Source organism: Mercenaria mercenaria, chromosome 1, assembly GCF_021730395.1.
Source record: "Mercenaria mercenaria strain notata chromosome 1, MADL_Memer_1, whole genome shotgun sequence".
In the NCBI taxonomy this organism is placed as follows: domain Eukaryota; kingdom Metazoa; phylum Mollusca; class Bivalvia; order Venerida; family Veneridae; genus Mercenaria; species Mercenaria mercenaria.
Genome location: NC_069361.1, coordinates 64019058 through 64037763, shown reverse-complemented (window position 1 = coordinate 64037763; position 18706 = coordinate 64019058). Strand labels below are relative to the sequence as shown.

At 34.2% G+C, this 18706-nt stretch overlaps 1 protein-coding gene across 2 annotated transcripts in view; it reads left to right on the top strand.

Moving 5' to 3' along the window:
- LOC128558952 (fermitin family homolog 2-like) overlaps window positions 1–18706 on the top strand; it is a 62948-nt gene that overhangs the window by 30422 nt on the left and 13820 nt on the right. The window contains exons 4-7 of one of the 2 annotated variants that reach the window (XM_053549431.1): window positions 1027–1253; window positions 1726–1752; window positions 6099–6340; window positions 8896–8998. In XM_053549431.1, the coding sequence (XP_053405406.1) occupies window positions 1027–1253; window positions 1726–1752; window positions 6099–6340; window positions 8896–8998 (599 nt within the window). The remainder of the gene's footprint in view (window positions 1–1026; window positions 1254–1725; window positions 1753–6098; window positions 6341–8895; window positions 8999–18706) is intronic. The other variant, XM_053549437.1, reaches the window with a different exon arrangement.

The following is an 18706-nucleotide window of genomic DNA, read 5'->3' as shown; positions in this document are numbered from 1 at the left end:
TAATTTATTCATTAGTCTAGAAGTTTGATGAGGGCAAGGTTGTGGGGTGGGGTGGGGGTGGGAGGGTATTTGGTATAAAGAATATCAAGAGGGAAAGCTACTGTAGCAAGATGAGGGCAGATAGAGGTTGCAGCTCCAGACATTGACTAACCTGAAACATAAATCTATCTATCTGATGAGTAGGTTCACAAAAATTTAGCTGGGAAGAAAGCCAAAATGATGTTGAAAATTACCAATGAATTACTGTTTTAAATCTGCCCATTATAACACTGTATGGGTGAGAACAAAATCTGATAAGTAAATCAGATCAGCTAAATTGACCATAGACCCAGTATTTGTTATGTTTCCAGTGGTTATTGCTGTGTTTGTTAATGATGAAATAAGAGTTTTAAAAATATGGTAGGTACAAGGTGTTTTGTAAATCACCATTGATTATATTAAAATATATTAGCTCCTTTGATGTTTGGACATTGGATATTACTTACGGAGAACAGGTTTGTACTGGTATAGAATCCAGGAACACTGGTTAGGTTAACTGCCCACCGTTACATGAAAAACAGGGCTAAATGCAAAACAAACAAATTAAGGGTGTTTTCCAAGATATATGTGCAGAGAATATTTAGGATTTATGATGAAATGTATACCCATTATCTATTGAGTATCATTTCTGTTTTATCATTTTAGTTCATATAGAACCTATTAATGTGTTTTATATATATACATATATGTATTGTTACATGTATAAATTTTCGGTATTCTAATACTGCCAGTGATGGATGTTATCACCCTGGAATCAGGAAGTCCTTTTATATTTTGTAACCTTGACATAAGTATGGGCTTATTTATAAATAGGTAAAATTGATATAAGGAACAAGCCCTGTTGCCGTGGTAGGACAACCCTACAGCTGTTCCCCAACAAGAAAAAGGATGACAGTCGTCAGGCAAGATATGAACTAATTTTAATTGAATTCATATAGTAAAAACTTGTCTGAGTAATTTATGTAAAATATGTTCCATGTTTTGCAGGAATAAGACACCCAGAAGAAATGTCATTGATGAAAAAGTTTGATAAAGAGGACTTGAAAAAGAATATAAAAGAAACTTTAAATCAGAAAGATAAGAAGAAGAAAAAAGATTCAAAATTGGATGACAGTTTAAATGTGAATGGAAATGGAACTTTACATCATAATTCACAAAACAGTTTGGATAGATTAAGTCCGTATAACAGGAGTCCAATGGGACCGTCCCCTTCAGTAAGTATTTTACTATTTTCATTGATTTTTTGTTATCAGTCAGTATCTGCTTTCTTGCATTAACTTTATGCTGCCTCTGAAGTTTGGGGTTTTATTTTAGTTTCCTGACTGTCTCACTCTCTTCAATATATTTTGTATTGTTTAATAGTCACTTGTTTACTTTGTAAATGCTGTCCAATCATTAGCATTAATGGGGAATTCATTTCACAGATTTATGCGTGCATAAATCCGCAGACTGAAACCCCAACAAACAAATAGAATTTCCATCTATTTAAACTAGGAATTCATGTAGTAAAATGTTCATGTCGTCCAACTTAACAGGTTTCACAGTATAAACTGCTTTGTTGGATTGTATTCCAATTTGTTAATCCTTCAATACATATTTTACTTTTTCAATATTTTTCAGTTGTTTTTTTTTTTTTCAATGAACCTTATTCTATTATCTTTATATAATTATGTGCTTCTATATTAGATCTCTCTTGGACAATTCTATGAATATGTGAGTACTGTTTACTGTTGTTGTAACATTGTTAACTTCACCTCTGTTGTTCATTCACTTTTAAATGTTGTTTCTTTATTGTTTGTTCCTCATTAAATGTTGTTCTTCTGTTGTCGTTTGTTTACTCAAAAGGTTTTAACCCAATTCATTCTGTTAATGTCTTGTGTCTCTTTCTTCATGTGAGGAAGTTTGGATCATGTTACACTTTCAGCAAGCAAAGTCATACCTTTAGCTCAGCTGAGTACAGAGTGCTAAAGGGTGAGATAATGTGGCCACCATTTCTGTCATTAGTCAGCAACTGTTGGGGACGTCATTTCTCAAGCAATCTTCTGGAAACTTTCACAGATTACATGTATATTATATAGCTGCAAGATGGATAACTGGCAAAATTGTTCAAATAATGCAAGTGTTATGGCTCTTGAATTATTCAAAATTGTATTATTTCGTATTGTTAATGAAGGGAGGTAACACTTGCAGGTTTCATTATTGACTGCACCTGAAATTGTCAGCAGTTTGAGCATTTCATCAGCTAATGCCTGTAAAATTAGTTTTGCCAAAGCATTAATACTGTATGAGAGAAATAAATTGGCAGAGCTGTTCATGAAATTGAAAAGATTAGGCTGTTAATGTGTGAATTCTGTAAAGCTGCTATTTAATAATTAACCAGGGAGGCATATAACAGTTAATTTATTCCAGGACATTTTGTTGAAAGCAATGCTGATAAGTTGTTGATAATCAGGAAATGAAATATTCATCTGTGTCTAGCACTAGATATACTCATATTTCCAGAAAATGTCAAGTCATTATTTGGTAGACCTAGATTATATTGTTTACAGAACATTTGATGCCCTATTGTTTAGGTAACAATGTCGGAATATCAACTTCTTTTAGCTGAAGAAATTAGGTCTGAAACTGTAAGCAAGTGCCAGTTTTCCAGATTGCCACATGGCACACTGTTCATCACTACTTGGATAACTGAACCGTTTTAAATCATACGATAAACAACACAAAGGCATTGAATATTTAATAAGTTAAAGATTTGAGTTGTACTTGGGATCATAATTTTGCAAACGAAATCGCATTCTTCACTATCATTTTAGCCCCAGTGCACTTGTAATAATTGGAATAAGCCAAAGTGCAGGCACTATACAGGAAATATTGAAATAATTATCTGATAAGAAGTTTTGGCAAACAGTTATGGCAGAGAACAAAGAGTAGGGAAAGCATTTCTTGCAGTAATGTTACAGTAATACATGTTAAAATTTTATCATTTGTTGCTCATCAATGTAATTGTTTTAGTCAATAATGATTTTCTGCATGCCCATTTTGAAGTTACTGGGACAATGTTTTATTACGATATTGAATTTATATTTCTTAGAATTTCTTACATGTATAAAATACTTCAGTATCACAATACAGCTGCATTTTGCAGCTCACTTGGTCACGTATCTAGGCAACCTAGTGAAGGATTCTCTACATAGTCAAGTCAGTGAAGGGCGCAAGAATCTGTAAAGATGTATAGTTTGATCCTCTGGATATTAGGGAATTGTACAGTACATTATAAGCTACCACCTCAAGATTCCTGTAGGGGATGTTTTCATTTCAGGAACAGGTGATAGCCATAGAACCATTACTTAACTGAAATACTGCTGAAAAATCCACTACCTTTACATGTTGGTTATAGAATTTCAAGTTCTTATTGATTATAAAATGCTTATTTGCAAATTCTTGTAGAAGTGTAACTCCCTGACATATATTTTGCAATCTTCCCACCATGCAACCCAGTGCTCTAGATTTACTCCAGAAAGTTTTTTTACTAATGAATTTTTGTTACATACATGAAGATTACTGATTAAAACAGTTATTGCGGAGGAAATGTAGTAATTATCAGTTACAGAGTGAGCTGGAAGAGGATGTCATGGGGGTGAAGTTTGGCAGATATAAGTACCCATTGTTGTTTTATCTCTGATGTAAGACACACTTACACCTGGCTAATATCTGGAATACCTGGAATTGTGAAAAAATGAAACAGAAAAATATACATGAAGTATCTGTATTGCCCCAGTAATGTACTGTTTTTTGTAGAAGACCAGATGCATACAGGGTTAGCTCTCTGGAATTTTTTTTTTTTTCAGTTTGAATTTAAAAAAGTTTTTACTGTTTTTTTGTAAACAAAAATACACATAAAGTATTTTTCTTAGCAATGGATGCCTGTTATGTAGAAGGCAGTTTCTGTAATTATTCTATGTTGAACTTGAACAGGGTTTCGTTCCAGAATTGGTAATTATTATAATGAGGTTTTTACTAGTTTACTGTAGAATTAACGTGAAGTTCACTGTATTCTAAATTGGAATCGGCTCACAGGATAGCATATTCACATTATTCACAATACATGTCCCTGTGAGACAGTTAGGGATATTTATAAATATTACACTTTCTTGAATATTTTGAATTACAAATATGGTGGCTTGCAAAATTTTGCTGTTGTTTTTTTTAGCTCACCAGAGCACAAAGTTCTCAAGGTGAGTTATTGTGAATGGTCATTGTCCGGTGTCCGTCCGCATGCGTTGTCAGTCATCCGTCAACATTTGCCTTGTGAACACTCTAGAGACCACATTTTTGACCCAATCTTTATGAAACTTGGTCAGAATGTTTGTCTTGATGATCTCTAGGTCAAGTTTGAAACTGGGTCATGTGGGATCAAAAACTAGGTCAGTAGGTCAGATCAAAGGAAAAGCTTGTGAACACTAGAGACCACATTTGTGACCAAGTCTTTATGAAACTTGGTCAGAATGTTTGTCTTGATGATCTCTACGTCAAGTTCGAAACTTGGTCATGTGGGGTCAAAAACTAGGTCAGTAGGTCAGATCAATGGAAAAGCTTGTGAACACTCTAGAGACAAATTTTTGGACCGAATCTTTATGAAACTTGGTCAGAACGTTAGTCTTGATAATCTCAAGGTCAAGTTCGAAACTGGATCATGTGGGGTCAAAAACTAGGTCAGTAGGTCAGATCAAAGGAAAAGCTTGTTTGTCTTAATCATTTCTAGGTCAAATATGAATCTGGGTCATGTGGGGTCAAAAACTAGGTCACTAGGCCAGATCAAAGGAAATTCTTTTTAACACTCTAAGAGACCACAATTTAAGTTTGAAACTCATGGGAATTAGTCAGAATGTTTGTTTTGATAATCTATAGGTCAAGTTCGAATCTGGGTCATGTGGGGTCAAAAACTTGGTCTCGGTCAAATCACAGGAAAAGCTTGTGAACACTCTAGAGGCCACAGTTGTAACCAAATCTTTATGAAATTTAGTCAGAATGTTTGTCTTGATGACCTTTAGGTCAAGTTCAACTCTTGGTCATGTGGGGTCAAATACTAGATCTATAGGCCAGATCAACTCTGGTGAGCGATGTATAGGGCCATCATGGCCCTCTTGTTTTGTACAAATTTAGTAAAACTGAAATTTGGATGAGACATTTTAGATATCCCAGTTGACCTTATATATTTTTTTATGTATATTCTTCCAATCATACCATGAAATTTTGAGCCTGCTATATAATTCAAAGCAGGTTATTCTCTCATTAGTGTTGAATCAAAGCCTCTTTATACACTATGTGTTTTTGATGATGATAAATTAGGCTAAATTACTTTAAACTGAACCATATCTATTCTGATTTACAAAGGCCTAAATTACATAGTTGATCTATGTATGCTTTATTCTTGCAACAATAAAACCTTGAAATAAAATTTTAGTGGTTGACAGTTTCATATTTTTTTTCCACAAAAAAATAAGGCCATTTTATAGCTTTTTTCTGTATGATCGTCAAGTTTGATTTGCAGACTAACTTTCTGACTTGAGTCACCACTGCTCCTCCATATAACACATCAGAGCTGGTGTCTCTCAGGTAACAGAATAAACAATGATTCAGAGGAGCTCTAACAATCAGACTGAAATTAAGTTTTAAAAAAACTTACAAAAGGTGAAACAGTTAAAATGTAGTAATGCTCTGTATGATGTAAGGAATGGTAAGAAAAAGCTCGAGAACAACTTGATGAACATAATGACTAATGATAATGATAAAAGCACACTGTCTGGTTAATGCTTTCCCACATGCAATAGTAATTGACATATCTTATATTTTATTTTTAGTACCTGTCTTGTAAAGTGCCAGATTTTCAAACTCCCGTGCTTTTTAGCTGTTGTAAAACTGAAAAATATTCCAAAACCCGTTTGAAAAATTGGCATTTGGTAATTATGCTATTTTCTGTCTGTAAAAGAGTGAATTGGTTCTTACTTTAAATTGTTGAGGACTTTACAGAATGCTGATGTGTATATTTTCCATTTCAGAATACATTACAACACATGCCTGGTACCCCAGGGACGCCAGGCAGCCCCTACAACACCCTGTCCCCTAATGGCAACCTCAGCATGTTGAATGGGACCATGTCACCCGGGTCCATGTACAGTTTGTCATTCGAGAGTGCCATGGAGTCAGCCCTCGCAAATAGTCCGCCAGTAACAACAAAAGAAGCTTTCCAGTACTTGAATAGACCTAAAAACCTCCTCGAGAAGGCCAGAGTAAATTATGCGTAAGTTTGAAGCATATAGCTTGGCTGCAATATTCTGTTTTGATTTATTAGACTATTCAAAGAACTTTTTTTTAAATTTCCTAACCTAAATTCTGAGACTAGCTAAAATAACTTGAAATTGAATTTTCAGTCCCATAAATTGCGAGCTGTTTCTGTGAACTATGTTGAATTGCAATTGATTAATCTCTGTAAATTTGTGGAATGTACAGATGGAATTTATATCTAGCAGGTTTTTATGCCTATAAAACTCAGAAATATGTGTGAAGATTTTTCATTCACTGGAAATAGACAAGAAGTCATTTGTTGAATTTGTAAAACATTGTAAAACCTTGAATTGTGGAATTTTAAAGCTCAAAATAAACCTAAACCGAGACCAAAAGGCTACATTTTGGGACCAAACCTGGCCATAAATTCTAGCGATATCTTCAGTTTGGGCAAAGAATGAAATATAATGTTGACACTTAGATTTGTCAAAGTATATCAAGTTGGCAGGCCGACAAAACTGTAATGTGTACTTAATGTAGTGTGTATCTGTCAGGGTATAATACAAAATGAATTTAATATAAAGTAATAATTTAGGTCAGATGACCTATTTTTGTACTTATATGCGGCCAAAAATAAGATAATGTAAACACTTGTGACCTTATTTTTAGCACTACTGTAGGTTGTAGTCAGCATTGTTATTGTCTATGTGGATTATCTTATGGAGGGGCAATTTTAATTGTTACTGCACACCTGTCACGTTTGACTTACCCATTTTGAGGTCTAGTCCAATATTAGAACTAGAATGTTAAAATATTTACTTTTCACACATGTTTTTTGTGTTTGGGTAATTATTTGGCTTCAGAAATATGTCTTTAAATTCAAAAAATTTAATGGTTTTTATTAGATACAGATTTCAAAACACTAAGGACAGAAAATTGTAACAGTAACACTGTGCAGTTTTGGACACCAATACTTCAGACCGCAAAACTACTGCTTTTTATTCAATATCCAAATTATATTCAAAACATTTATAGAAATATACTGATTAAAAAAAAATCCCATCCTTATTTAATTAATAGACCAAGTAGGCAAGTTTCTCAAATGCTGAAATTGAAGAAATAGTTTTCAAAATCATTTACATTTGCAAAATGGGTCAAACCGGCCAAAGAGAACAAGTTGGTATGCACTTTTTCATGTTATCAGATAAGAATGTTTTGATGTTCTCCAGAAGGAATAGATTTTGGTTAATATAACCTCTATAATCATGATAAAAATGTTTTAGTACATAACTTATGTATATATGCAGAAAATCTGGCCATGTCTTTGTAGGTCAAGAAATCTTCATTATCTTTTACTTTATGCGCTTTGCCTTCAGAATGATCTGGAACAGAGAGGGCATAAAAATTGATCTTTTTTCCCCATAAATATGCCATTCTTTAAAGTACTTTTAATTCCTGGCAATTATTTTCACATTTACATATAGGAAATATATTACACCAGTTAGAGTGGCTGCCATACAATAATACAGTAATTAAAATATTACTCATATTGCAACAGCTTAAGTACATGTATGGATAGTTTAAAGTTAGAGTAATTGCATATAATCAGGGATGAGGCCAAAACCTGAAAAACTCAAGAGGGAGCCAGATTTAGGGTATGCTTCCTCTAAACATTAAAGGGTTATAATGCTTCTGTCTAAAATGTGGCTGCCACATTTCTTTTCTTGAATACAGAATATATTATTATCTGGTTAAATCATAGCTTCAATAATTGTTTTCTTGCAAATTTGTCATAGGTTTGAAAATTTGATAAACATATTAGAAAGTATTGTTTAATACAATCTTGTTATTATCTCCCTTTATGACTCAGACTCTATAAGTTCATGTGTAGTAATGAATGGAGCATTTTACTAACAGTGTAATTATGCATATATTCTCAATTTGGACAACTGCGTTATCAGCTTTTTACATAAAATTTGAAGTTAAAGTCTTATGGAACTTTAAGGCAGTTGCCTGGTGTGCCTCATCATCATTCCCCATTGCATTTGAGGCAGGAGACCTGTTGATTTTTGTAAAGAGATTGACATAGTTGATCTGCCTAAATATGTAGTACAAAAAATTTGTAGTACAAAAAATGTGTATGATAATTGATTGAAAAGGATGACACCTTTTGTGGACATTTATGATACAACGTAAAATTATTACAGTCATACTTCTGGGTTTTTTTTAAGGTGGTTTGTTGCTTTAAGATTTATCTCTTTTAAAAAAGAATCCTGTTCATGTATGCTTAAATTGTATAGATGTCTAGATGTCGTGAAAGCTTCATTTTAGAATGACCATCTGAAGACGCACATTCAGACCTTATATTTGTTCACGGTATTCATGTTAAATGTGATTATGCCCCTTTACTCAGTACTTTTTCCTGAGATAGTAAAACTGAACAAAAATAGAAAATTAGGGGAATAATAATGTTGTGTAGTCATTAGCCAGGCTATAGGATATGCTGCTAGCATGTAAAATGCCAACAACTTCTTGTTATAAATATACATGTTTTTTTTTATGTGCTTTCAGATGGTTGGATTCCTCACGGTCTCTCATGGAACAAGGTGTTCGGGACAATGACTTTACCTTGCTGAAATTCAAATTCTACAATTTTTACGACCTCAACCCCAAGGTAAGTCAAACATTACAACTGAACCTGTGCCAAGATGGTAAACAAGATGGCCACAAGTGAGATGTTGGTCTAGAATATCAGTTTAAACATTAGAGCCCTAAAAAGCCCTTCAAGCTATAATATCTCCAAAACCATATCATGTTTGAAGGTAGACAATTTTTTTTTGGGTGGGGGTGGTATTTATTCTTTAAAAAATAAGGTATATGCAGTATCTTGAGAATCTTGTACATGCATCTTATTTTTGTATGTATCAGAGCACCACTTGGCTACACAGTCCATGTTTACCTCTATACTATAAAAGCATGGGCTTATCTTTTGGACCTAGATCAGTTGAATAAGTAGCAGAAGATTGGTAACTGATGTGTTGGGAATGCAGCATCCAGTTAATGATGATGAATGATATAGCAAGAATGTAGCTTGAAACTAGCAACAATAAACTCACACACACTCACACACACAAACAAATAGCAAGGCAACTGCACTTCCTATAGCTATGTATTAGATGTTTACCTACTATTTAGCCAAAATTGAAATTGGCAATTTTCATGAGAAAATGTATATTTAATTTCTTAAAGAAATCTATATCACACTTTTTAATGCACATAGATATGATGGGACTTTTGAGTTTTTTAGTCTCCTATAAGCCAGCAGTTTAATTGGGTATGTTTGGCTCACATTTACTTTAAATTTTTACCATATTTTCGTGAACATTTTCAAATAGTTTCTATTCAAGTGTAACAAATGATGTGATGATTTCTACAGATATTAAGTAACATACTATCTTCCATCTCAAAATGCATTTGAAATTATTTCCTCCATCAGGGTGAAAGTTTTTGGCAATTTCGCTGAATTGATAGTGAAGTTACAAAGCTCATAGATAACAATCGGAAATACATTTCTCATAAAAGTCAAGTTTTTATAGGCTACCGCTCACAAGCTTCAGTGATATTCAGTGATTCAACTGAAATAAAAAAAAGTTGGGTACTTTCTCTGGAAATTAGAACAAGAGAAAATTCCTGCTATGTTTACACATTCCTCAGAGCATAAAGTAAATAAAATGGTATATATAGGTCTCTGTAATTCGATTGATGGAATTTTGATTACAAAGCGATTTTCTCCAATAGTTTTTTGGTTGTATGATATTTCTGCATTCTGGTTCTGTGTACCTCAAGTTTTTTCTGTCTTCTGTCTATAGATAGCACAGTGCCTATACTATCCCTGTATGAAGGATGAAATGTTACTGTGACTTTGTTTTATGAAGGCTTTTGGTTTTCATGTCATGAGCAGTGATCTGACGTTCTAGTGTAGGAGGAAACTGTGCTGTATATTGCTGTGTAGCCAGTCAGAATGGTTCACCTGTGTTTCTGCCTTTGCGACCAGTGCACATCCGTGCAGGCTAATAATGGTCTACACTGTCCACTATTCAGTTAGTAAATTTTCAGTGAACACTCCTTCAAATAATAAATGGTATTGCACAAATTGAATAATGGACCAGTAAAGACCCCGAGTCAGATATGGAGGCTGAATTGAATTCTACCAAATGGTTTGCTTCTACAACCCTAAGTTGCCACATCGGCAGATGATATGAAAATGTCTTTCCAATTATTATATTAGACTAAAATTCAGTGCTTATGTACTCTCTGTACTTCTCTGGCTGTTATAGTGATTTGATTGCACTAACTACAGTGCAGAATTAAACTGTTTTAACAATTAGCGTTACTGATGTTTCCCTGGTGTTTTTTTTTTTTTCTTTGCACAAAAAGGTTTTTATTCAGCAGGGCGAAAAATGTTTTTGATCTAGACGATTGGATGTTGGTTTTGCTCCACTTCCTTGTTGTTTGTAAGAACGTGATGATTCTAATATTACAAGGGTCTCTTTTTATATATAAGATATCCTAGGAGTCAGATAAATTATTTAAGGATGATGTTGTTGTTGTTCATTCCATTACAAAGAGTCAGAGGTTTTATGAAATCAAAAGATGAGAAAAAAGAAACAGCATCATAGTATTTATGTTAACATAAATATGTTTTTTATGAGTAATGTGTGATGTTTTTGTGGGGTAAGTTATTAGATTTTTATGACCAACTAACAGTGTCTTATTACAGTAAGTGTGAATGTATGAACTATTTTAGAACTACTGTGTGAAAAGGAAGATGCTGCTATTTTTATGTGGTCAGGAAGTTGCCTCTTGTACTGGAAAGGTTAAGTAGGAAGATACAGGAAAGTTTTAGTAAGAAGGGCCTCGCCTGTTTATCATGAAATAACTAGGATTGAATGATAGGCGCGTATCTTTGAGGATGTCCAAAATCAAATTACTCAAAAGCATACATGTGATAAGTTCAGAATCCCAAAACTGGAGGTTTGCCATTTTTCAGCTGGAGTTGGGGTCTCAAAACTGGAGGTTTTTTATCGACATAAATTAAGCGCGCGGACACATAACTTAGAGACAAAATCCAACATTTTTGGCCACACAATAACGTATATAAGTCTACACCAGAAGAAACAATCCTCATAACTCTTGATTTGAATTTTGACAGAGGTATGCCACTTTTTAACTTACATTTTTTTGTTAAAGTTTTATATAATGTCTAATATCTCTGTTACATTCAAAGCTATTGACTATTATGCCCCTTTTACTGGCAAAGCTTTAATTGCCCCTTTTACCGGCAAAGCTTTAATTCAGAATCAATCACTGAGAAAAGTTGAGCATGTCTTACAAAAGCTCCCTCTTGATCTAACTTTATATTTTCTTAACAGATTAAATTTGTAGAAACAAAGTCTCAATTTAGGTCTGAAATGGTGGTGAACATGCATTAACATTATTCTTCTCGAAGATTGAAAAAAAGAAGCTCTAAATTGGTCTGAACACAACTCATAAATTATGTAAATTCCTTACCCCACCCACTTTCGTATAAAAATACTGATGATTTTGACATGAAAAATAGAAAACAGAAATGCATCAACATGTATTTATCCTTACCAAAATAATGTAGATTGATGATATCAAATAAATGAGTGTGTGTTTTCATCCAATTTCAATGAAATAAGTCCAATTTTAGTAGCAAATTAATTTGGTAAACATTGGAAGAAAATGGCGTAACTGTGTCAGGGGATATAACACTCCTGTTCTAAAAATAGTAATGGGTTGGTTTTTCCAACAATTATTTATGTGATTTTATTACCAAACAAAACTTTTCTTTGAATAATCATAATTCATTTCAGTTGGGAATTATTTCTTATGACTGGAGTTTTTTGCTTCAAATTGGTAAAAAATGGAGCCTAATTGGCATTGAGAATGGGCCGATATTCGGCCCCGTGAGACAGGTGGAAAAGGCCCTGCTTGTCTAATCCCTTATCAAAACAAACAATCAATAATTCACCTGTGAAAAACAACTCTTTCCTCCAGCTACATGTGTGTCAAACATGTATAATACACAACAGTCGGTGACACTTTGATTTACTGTGTAAACATGTTTGGCACTCCTCGGTAATTATCAACCCCGTCATAATACTGATTTGTTTTTTTAGCTCACCTGTCACATAGTGACAAGGTGAGCTTTTGTGATCACCCTTCGTCCGTCGTCCGTCGTGTGTTCGTGCGTGCGTGCGTCCGTCCGTCCGTCCGTCCGTCCGTCCGTCAACAATTTCTTGTCTGCACGATAGTGGTTTCATTTATGATTTTATTTTAACCAAACTTGCACACAACTTGTATCACCATAAGATCACGGTTCCTTTCTTGAACTGGCCAGATCCCATTATGGGTTCCAGAGTTATGGCCCCTGAAAGGGCCAAAATTAGCTATTTTGACCTTGTCTGCACAATAGCAGCTTTATTTATGATTTGATTTTTACCAAGCTGGCACACAACTTGTATCACCATAAGATCTTAGTTCCTTTCTTGAATTGGCCAGACTCCATTATGGGTTCCAGAGTTATGGCCCCTGAAAGGGCCAAAATTAGCTATTTTGACCTTGTCTGCACAATAGCAGCTTCATTTATGATTTTGTTTTAACCAAACTTGCACACAACTTGTATCACCATAAGATCTCGGTTCCTTTCTTGAACTGGCGAGATTCCATTATGGGTTCCAGAGTGATGGCCCCTGAAAGGGCCAGAATTAGCTATTTTGACCTTGTCTGCACAATAACAGCTTCATTTATGATTTGAATTTAATCAAACTTGCACACAACTTGTGTCACCATAAGATCTCGGTTCCTTTCTTGAACCGGCCAGATCCCATAATGGGTTCCAGAGTTATGGCCCCTGAAAGGGCCAAAATTAGCTATTTTGACCTTGTCTGCACAATAGCAGCTTCATTTATGATTTGATTTTAACCAAACTTGCACACAACTTGTATCACCACAAGATCTTGGTTCCTTTATTCAACTGGCCAGATTCCATCATGGGTTCCAGAGTTATGGCCCCTTGAAGGTCCAAAATTGGCTATTTTGGCTTTTGCAGCCATATAGAGACTTCATTTATGGTTTTATTTGATACAAACTTCCAAAATACCTTCAACAACAAGAAATCTTGGATTCCACGACAAATCAGATCCAATCATAGGTTCCAGAGTTATTTTATATCTGATTACCTCCCCTGATTGTAATCAAAATGGATTTATATCAGTAAGTACTTACAGGACTTATTTGAAATTTCATTATTGTTATTAGTTGGACTGAGACAATCAGGGTAGATAACTATGGACTGATTTTATGTCAAATTACCTCCCTTTATTTCAAATTAAAATGGTTATATCTCCATAACTAATGAAGATACTGATCTGAAATTTCATTTATGTCAACAGATTTATTTGGCAGATCCTTCTTTTGTCCACTTACAATATTTTTTTTTTAATTACTTCCCTTTTACGTTACTATAAATAGCTTATTTTTAGTAACTTTTTATTATTGGCTGTAGGGAAAAACCGAGACCGCTTTTCTGTGGTACAACATGGATGGTACCTCCAATTTTTAGGTGTATTTTAACATATCTATACCTTGTAAGATTTTTTTTTCTTTCTGGTTAAATTTCTTCCCTTTGTTGTTCCTGTCCTTTGGACTTAGATATTTTTTCTGAGGACCTTCTAGTCCTCAAGTGCAATGATAACAGGTGAGCGATATAGGGCCATCATGGCCCTCTTGTTTTTAAAAGCGGGAGAAATATGGTTTCGGTCGGGAGACGGGAGGCAAGGTGAAAAATTCGGGATTTTGACCCTCCCGCGCGGGAGATCACATGTATGCTCAAAAGAAAAATATGAACTATTGAAGTTAAAACAAACAAAAAATGTAACCTGTAGATCAAACTATAATGGGTAAATAGATTTTTATTGGTAACATCTTGTGGATTAAGGGGAGGTAATTTAGTCTTCTAATGTTTTCAGAAAATCCTTTGCATCAAAAAGTAATGAAATAAATCATCAATTTTCAGATTTTTTTTTTTAAAAAATGAGATCGTGAGTCTGTATAAATATAACACAGGAACAACACTTCTGTCTGTATAAAAGTTAGTAAAGAGCAATAGTATACTTTTTTCCCCAGGCCTCCATTGTATTAAACATAATATATATTATATTGTGATCGAGAACTATTAAAATAGTTTTCTTTGCAAATATTGTAGTTGAAGTGGTATAGTGTTTATCTATACTGATCCATTATAAACATCTTGACTATTCATTTCCGTTGAGTGAAGTACTGCCATACAGAGACAATAACGGTTAGTTTTCCTTCAGTAGGGCCCTTCAGAAAGATAGTAGTTATCTTGCTTTCCTTTCATGATGATCCACAAAAATTGAAATTTTAAGATATTTTATAGAAGTGGTTTGTTGACATTTTGTAAACCATTTGGTACTGTTAGTTCTTGCAGGGAGTGTTTTTTTTTTTACTTTGTTTAGATTTAGTGTATCTGGTTATCTCAACATTGCTTGTTGATATGTAACAGACAATGCCATGGACTTCCCTTTCATCTGTATAGCAGTCAATACTTAGTGCTCCCCTGTCATCTGTAGCAGGCAATGCTGAGAGCCTCCCTCTTATCTGTAGCAAGCAATTAATGCCGAGTGCTCCCCTGTCATCTGTAGCAGGCAATGCTGAGAGCCTCCCTCTTATCTGCAGCAAGCAATTAATGCCGAGTGCTCCCCTGTCATCTGTAGCAGGCAATGCTGAGAGCCTCCCTCTTATCTGTAGCAAGCAATTAATGCCGAGTGCTCCTCAGTCATCTGTAGCAGACAATGCTGAGAGCCTCCCTTTTATCTGTAGCAAGCAATGTTGAGGTCTGCCCTCTCATCTGTAACAGTCAATGCCAAGTGTTCGCCCCTCATCAAGAGCAGGCAATCCAAGTGCTCCTATCTGTAACAGGCAATGCTGAGGGTTCCCTTGTCATCTGAAGCAGGCAGTACTTAGGACTCCTCTTTTATCTTCTAACAGGCAGTGCCAAGGGCTTCCATCTTATCTGTAACCGGCAATGTCAAGGACTCAATGTGAACTTAGTCTATTAGCCTGTGTTCAGACATTATAATGATGTCCCTTTTCACATCATACTGCATTGAGCACTCAAAATTTTGTCCTATCAATGCAAAACTGTTATATATCTATTTGAATGGGGAACTTATAATGGGTAATGCAACAGAGGGACTTTGTAAAGCTTGCAGACTGACTTGCCACCTTGGAAATCATAACATTTGGATGCATCTGTATTTATCCAGCACAAAGAGAAATATTAACAGATTAGATCTATTAAGCTCATATCAAGTGAATACAGATAATACTGTTTGGGTGTGGGCGTCCATTCCATAAGGGGGGAAATGGGGTGACAACTGGAATATGATCTGCGCTGAATATTAAATGTTTAGATTGCACTTGAAAATTTTGATAAAATGAATAGTTTAGATAAGGATGACATTAATCTGCAATGATGGTTTGGTAATTGTCCTGCTGGTTTCCCTGCTGGTTTCCTTTCAGCTGTATGAAGGAAAATGATATTTTGTGAAAAACTGCCTTAAATGGTGATACCATGTATGGTATTAAAGTGAATATTACCTCCCATGAAGAGAGAGCTTCAAAGAATTGATGAACTTTTTACCTGTATATTGATATGATAGTTATTGAAAAAGTTAAAGAAAATAAAAAAATAAGTAGAAGAGATGAAGGTTATGGTCAGAGAACTGGAAAGATGGTTGACAATTGTAGCAATAGAATTAAGTGCTGCTGTGACCTATTGGCTCTAATATGCTGGTTCAGACCAGTGTACACTTGTTTGCAAAATTCAGAACAGGAACCAGCTGTTTGTATTGATGGACAATTAAAGTAGGCCAATGTGGTCTATTTAATTATTTTTTAAGTTATTAAATGTCTTAAAGTAGAAGTTATACTCACTTTTTCCAGATATACATGGTAAGGGAAATTCTGAAATTCAGATTATCATGACTCTGCCAAAGAATTTGCTTCAATGTTTATATCTACAACACGATCAAATGCAATATCAGCTGCATCCAATATAGGAAAAGAAAACTGCTGCAGAAAGAAAAAGTCTGCTATTTTTGTTTCAACCATTGATTGTCTGTGTTTGTTTAAAATGTATCTAATAATGTTTTTAACAATGTTTACATGAAAATTGTGTTGAAAATTGGGAAACATGCAAAATTTTTAAGCATACATCATATTTTTTTGTTACAACAAATTGCTATGATGCGTGACACTTTCATGAATAGAATTAATATAAATCAACTTTACTTTGTTTTAGAGGTACTTTGATATCAGTCAGGTGGAGTCAAGGATGTATTTTGTATAAAAACAAGACTATAGTATATAGCCTAAATTGTATAAAAAAGGGGAAAAGTTTCTGAATTTGGGGATAAATTATTATATTAAATACGAAATGTTTAAAATGCAGTTACCTAGCTAAAACCAGCACAGTTGTCTGCTGACATTCGAATATAATGTTTCCTGCCTTGGCAGTGTTTTTTCCCCACAGATTTGGGAATGGGGCCTGGCCCTTTACAATTGGGAAAAATGCATTGTAAAATGTCCAAATAAGGAATTGTTAAAAAAGTGATATTGTATCTATTTATTAAAATTTTACATTTCGGAAAAAATTGGTCAGTAATGTTAAATTATGTGTAACTACTTAAGGTTTCATAAGTGCAGTCTTGGTTTGTAAAATAGTAATTTTTTTTTTTAACTTGAGTAATTTTAGTTTGATATCGGGTAAAAAACGTTATAATTACCCTTCGCTTGGGGCCAAAGTTGGGCCCTATATTAGCCGGAAAAAATCACATCCATTCTTTACACAATTCCTTGGTTTTCGTTTTCTATAATGGCAGATGATGCAGCGGAATCAATTTCTTGGGGGTATAAAATGAATTGTGTAGTTTTTGGCAAGGCTATCATTTCCTATCAGTAATAATGTTTACAAAATGTGGAGCAATGTGCCAATCAGACAAACACGAGCTTCTACAAAATTGATGAACCAGCGAAACATTGTACAATATCTGCCGCACTTCTTTTTTTGCAAGTTTTCTGGCAACTCTCTTGAGAAATTCAGAATAATTTCCAGTAAAAAATGTTGAGTAAGAAAATTGTTAGATTAGAATTGTGGAAAATGTATTCTTTTAGACAGGCTCATAATGGACTTGCAGACATTTTTTGTCGGATCTGATTATTGTTCATGGGCTTGAACAGATGAAGAAATGAATAAATTAATGAAATGTCAGTGAATAATGCACCAGTAAAATAGCATTTAATGCTGAATTAAAGGCTTTGTTTTCCCAGCTATGTCTTTTTTTACCTTACATTATATGCGATCTCTGTACTATAAAATGATGCAAACAAACTGTTTCCAAATTCTTGCATCCTGTAGAAATTATACATTATTGCACATTGTCTGTTATTTTAGTACTCACATCAATTTTAGATCTACTGTTAAATCAATTTTATTTGTAGAGAAATAATTTCTTCACAAAATTTATTCCCAGTGAACAGATGCAATTCCTATTTACTTGTTGATATGATAGCAATTTCAGACAACCTTGAAATTTTTTTGCCAGCTGCAGAATTTATTGATTTTACAATATGTAATTAAAACAATATTTTTTTTTAATTCAAATAGATATTTGAACATGTTTTTATAGAGATAGAGATGTACCCTTAGATATTGTCTTAATACAGATAATTATGTTCAATTTAACCTTCACACTGCTAAAGTTATAAAATGGACTGATCTATGGTTCAATTTAGGCAGTACCACCAAGTATTCAAAGGGGTGTTGACAGAAAATTTACTGACTTAATAGCAAATCGTGTAGACTCGGTGACACGGACATGCAGGTTGATCTTGGTCTGCACTGATCACAAAGTCAAAATCACTTGCCACCAGCGGGCAAAAGGTTAAAAATATTTCACTGTTTCAGGAATGAAGACTTAGAACTGGTGGTTGTCTGTCGATCCCATGATTAAATTTGTCTGGTGTTTATAATTATTCCTGCATCATAATTTGTTAATATATGTAATAAAGTTGGAATGTGGAAGGAGCTGTGTGTATTCTTGGTTTTACAGCTGAAAACTGCTGCCAGGTTTCTCAAGTGGGAGAATAGATCTGCAACAGCTGCATTGCTGACATGTATCCTCATATACATACAGGCAGATAGTAACATGCATTGCATGTTTTATGCAACAGGCATGCTGGGATTCTAAAATTCAAATGTTGTATATTGAAG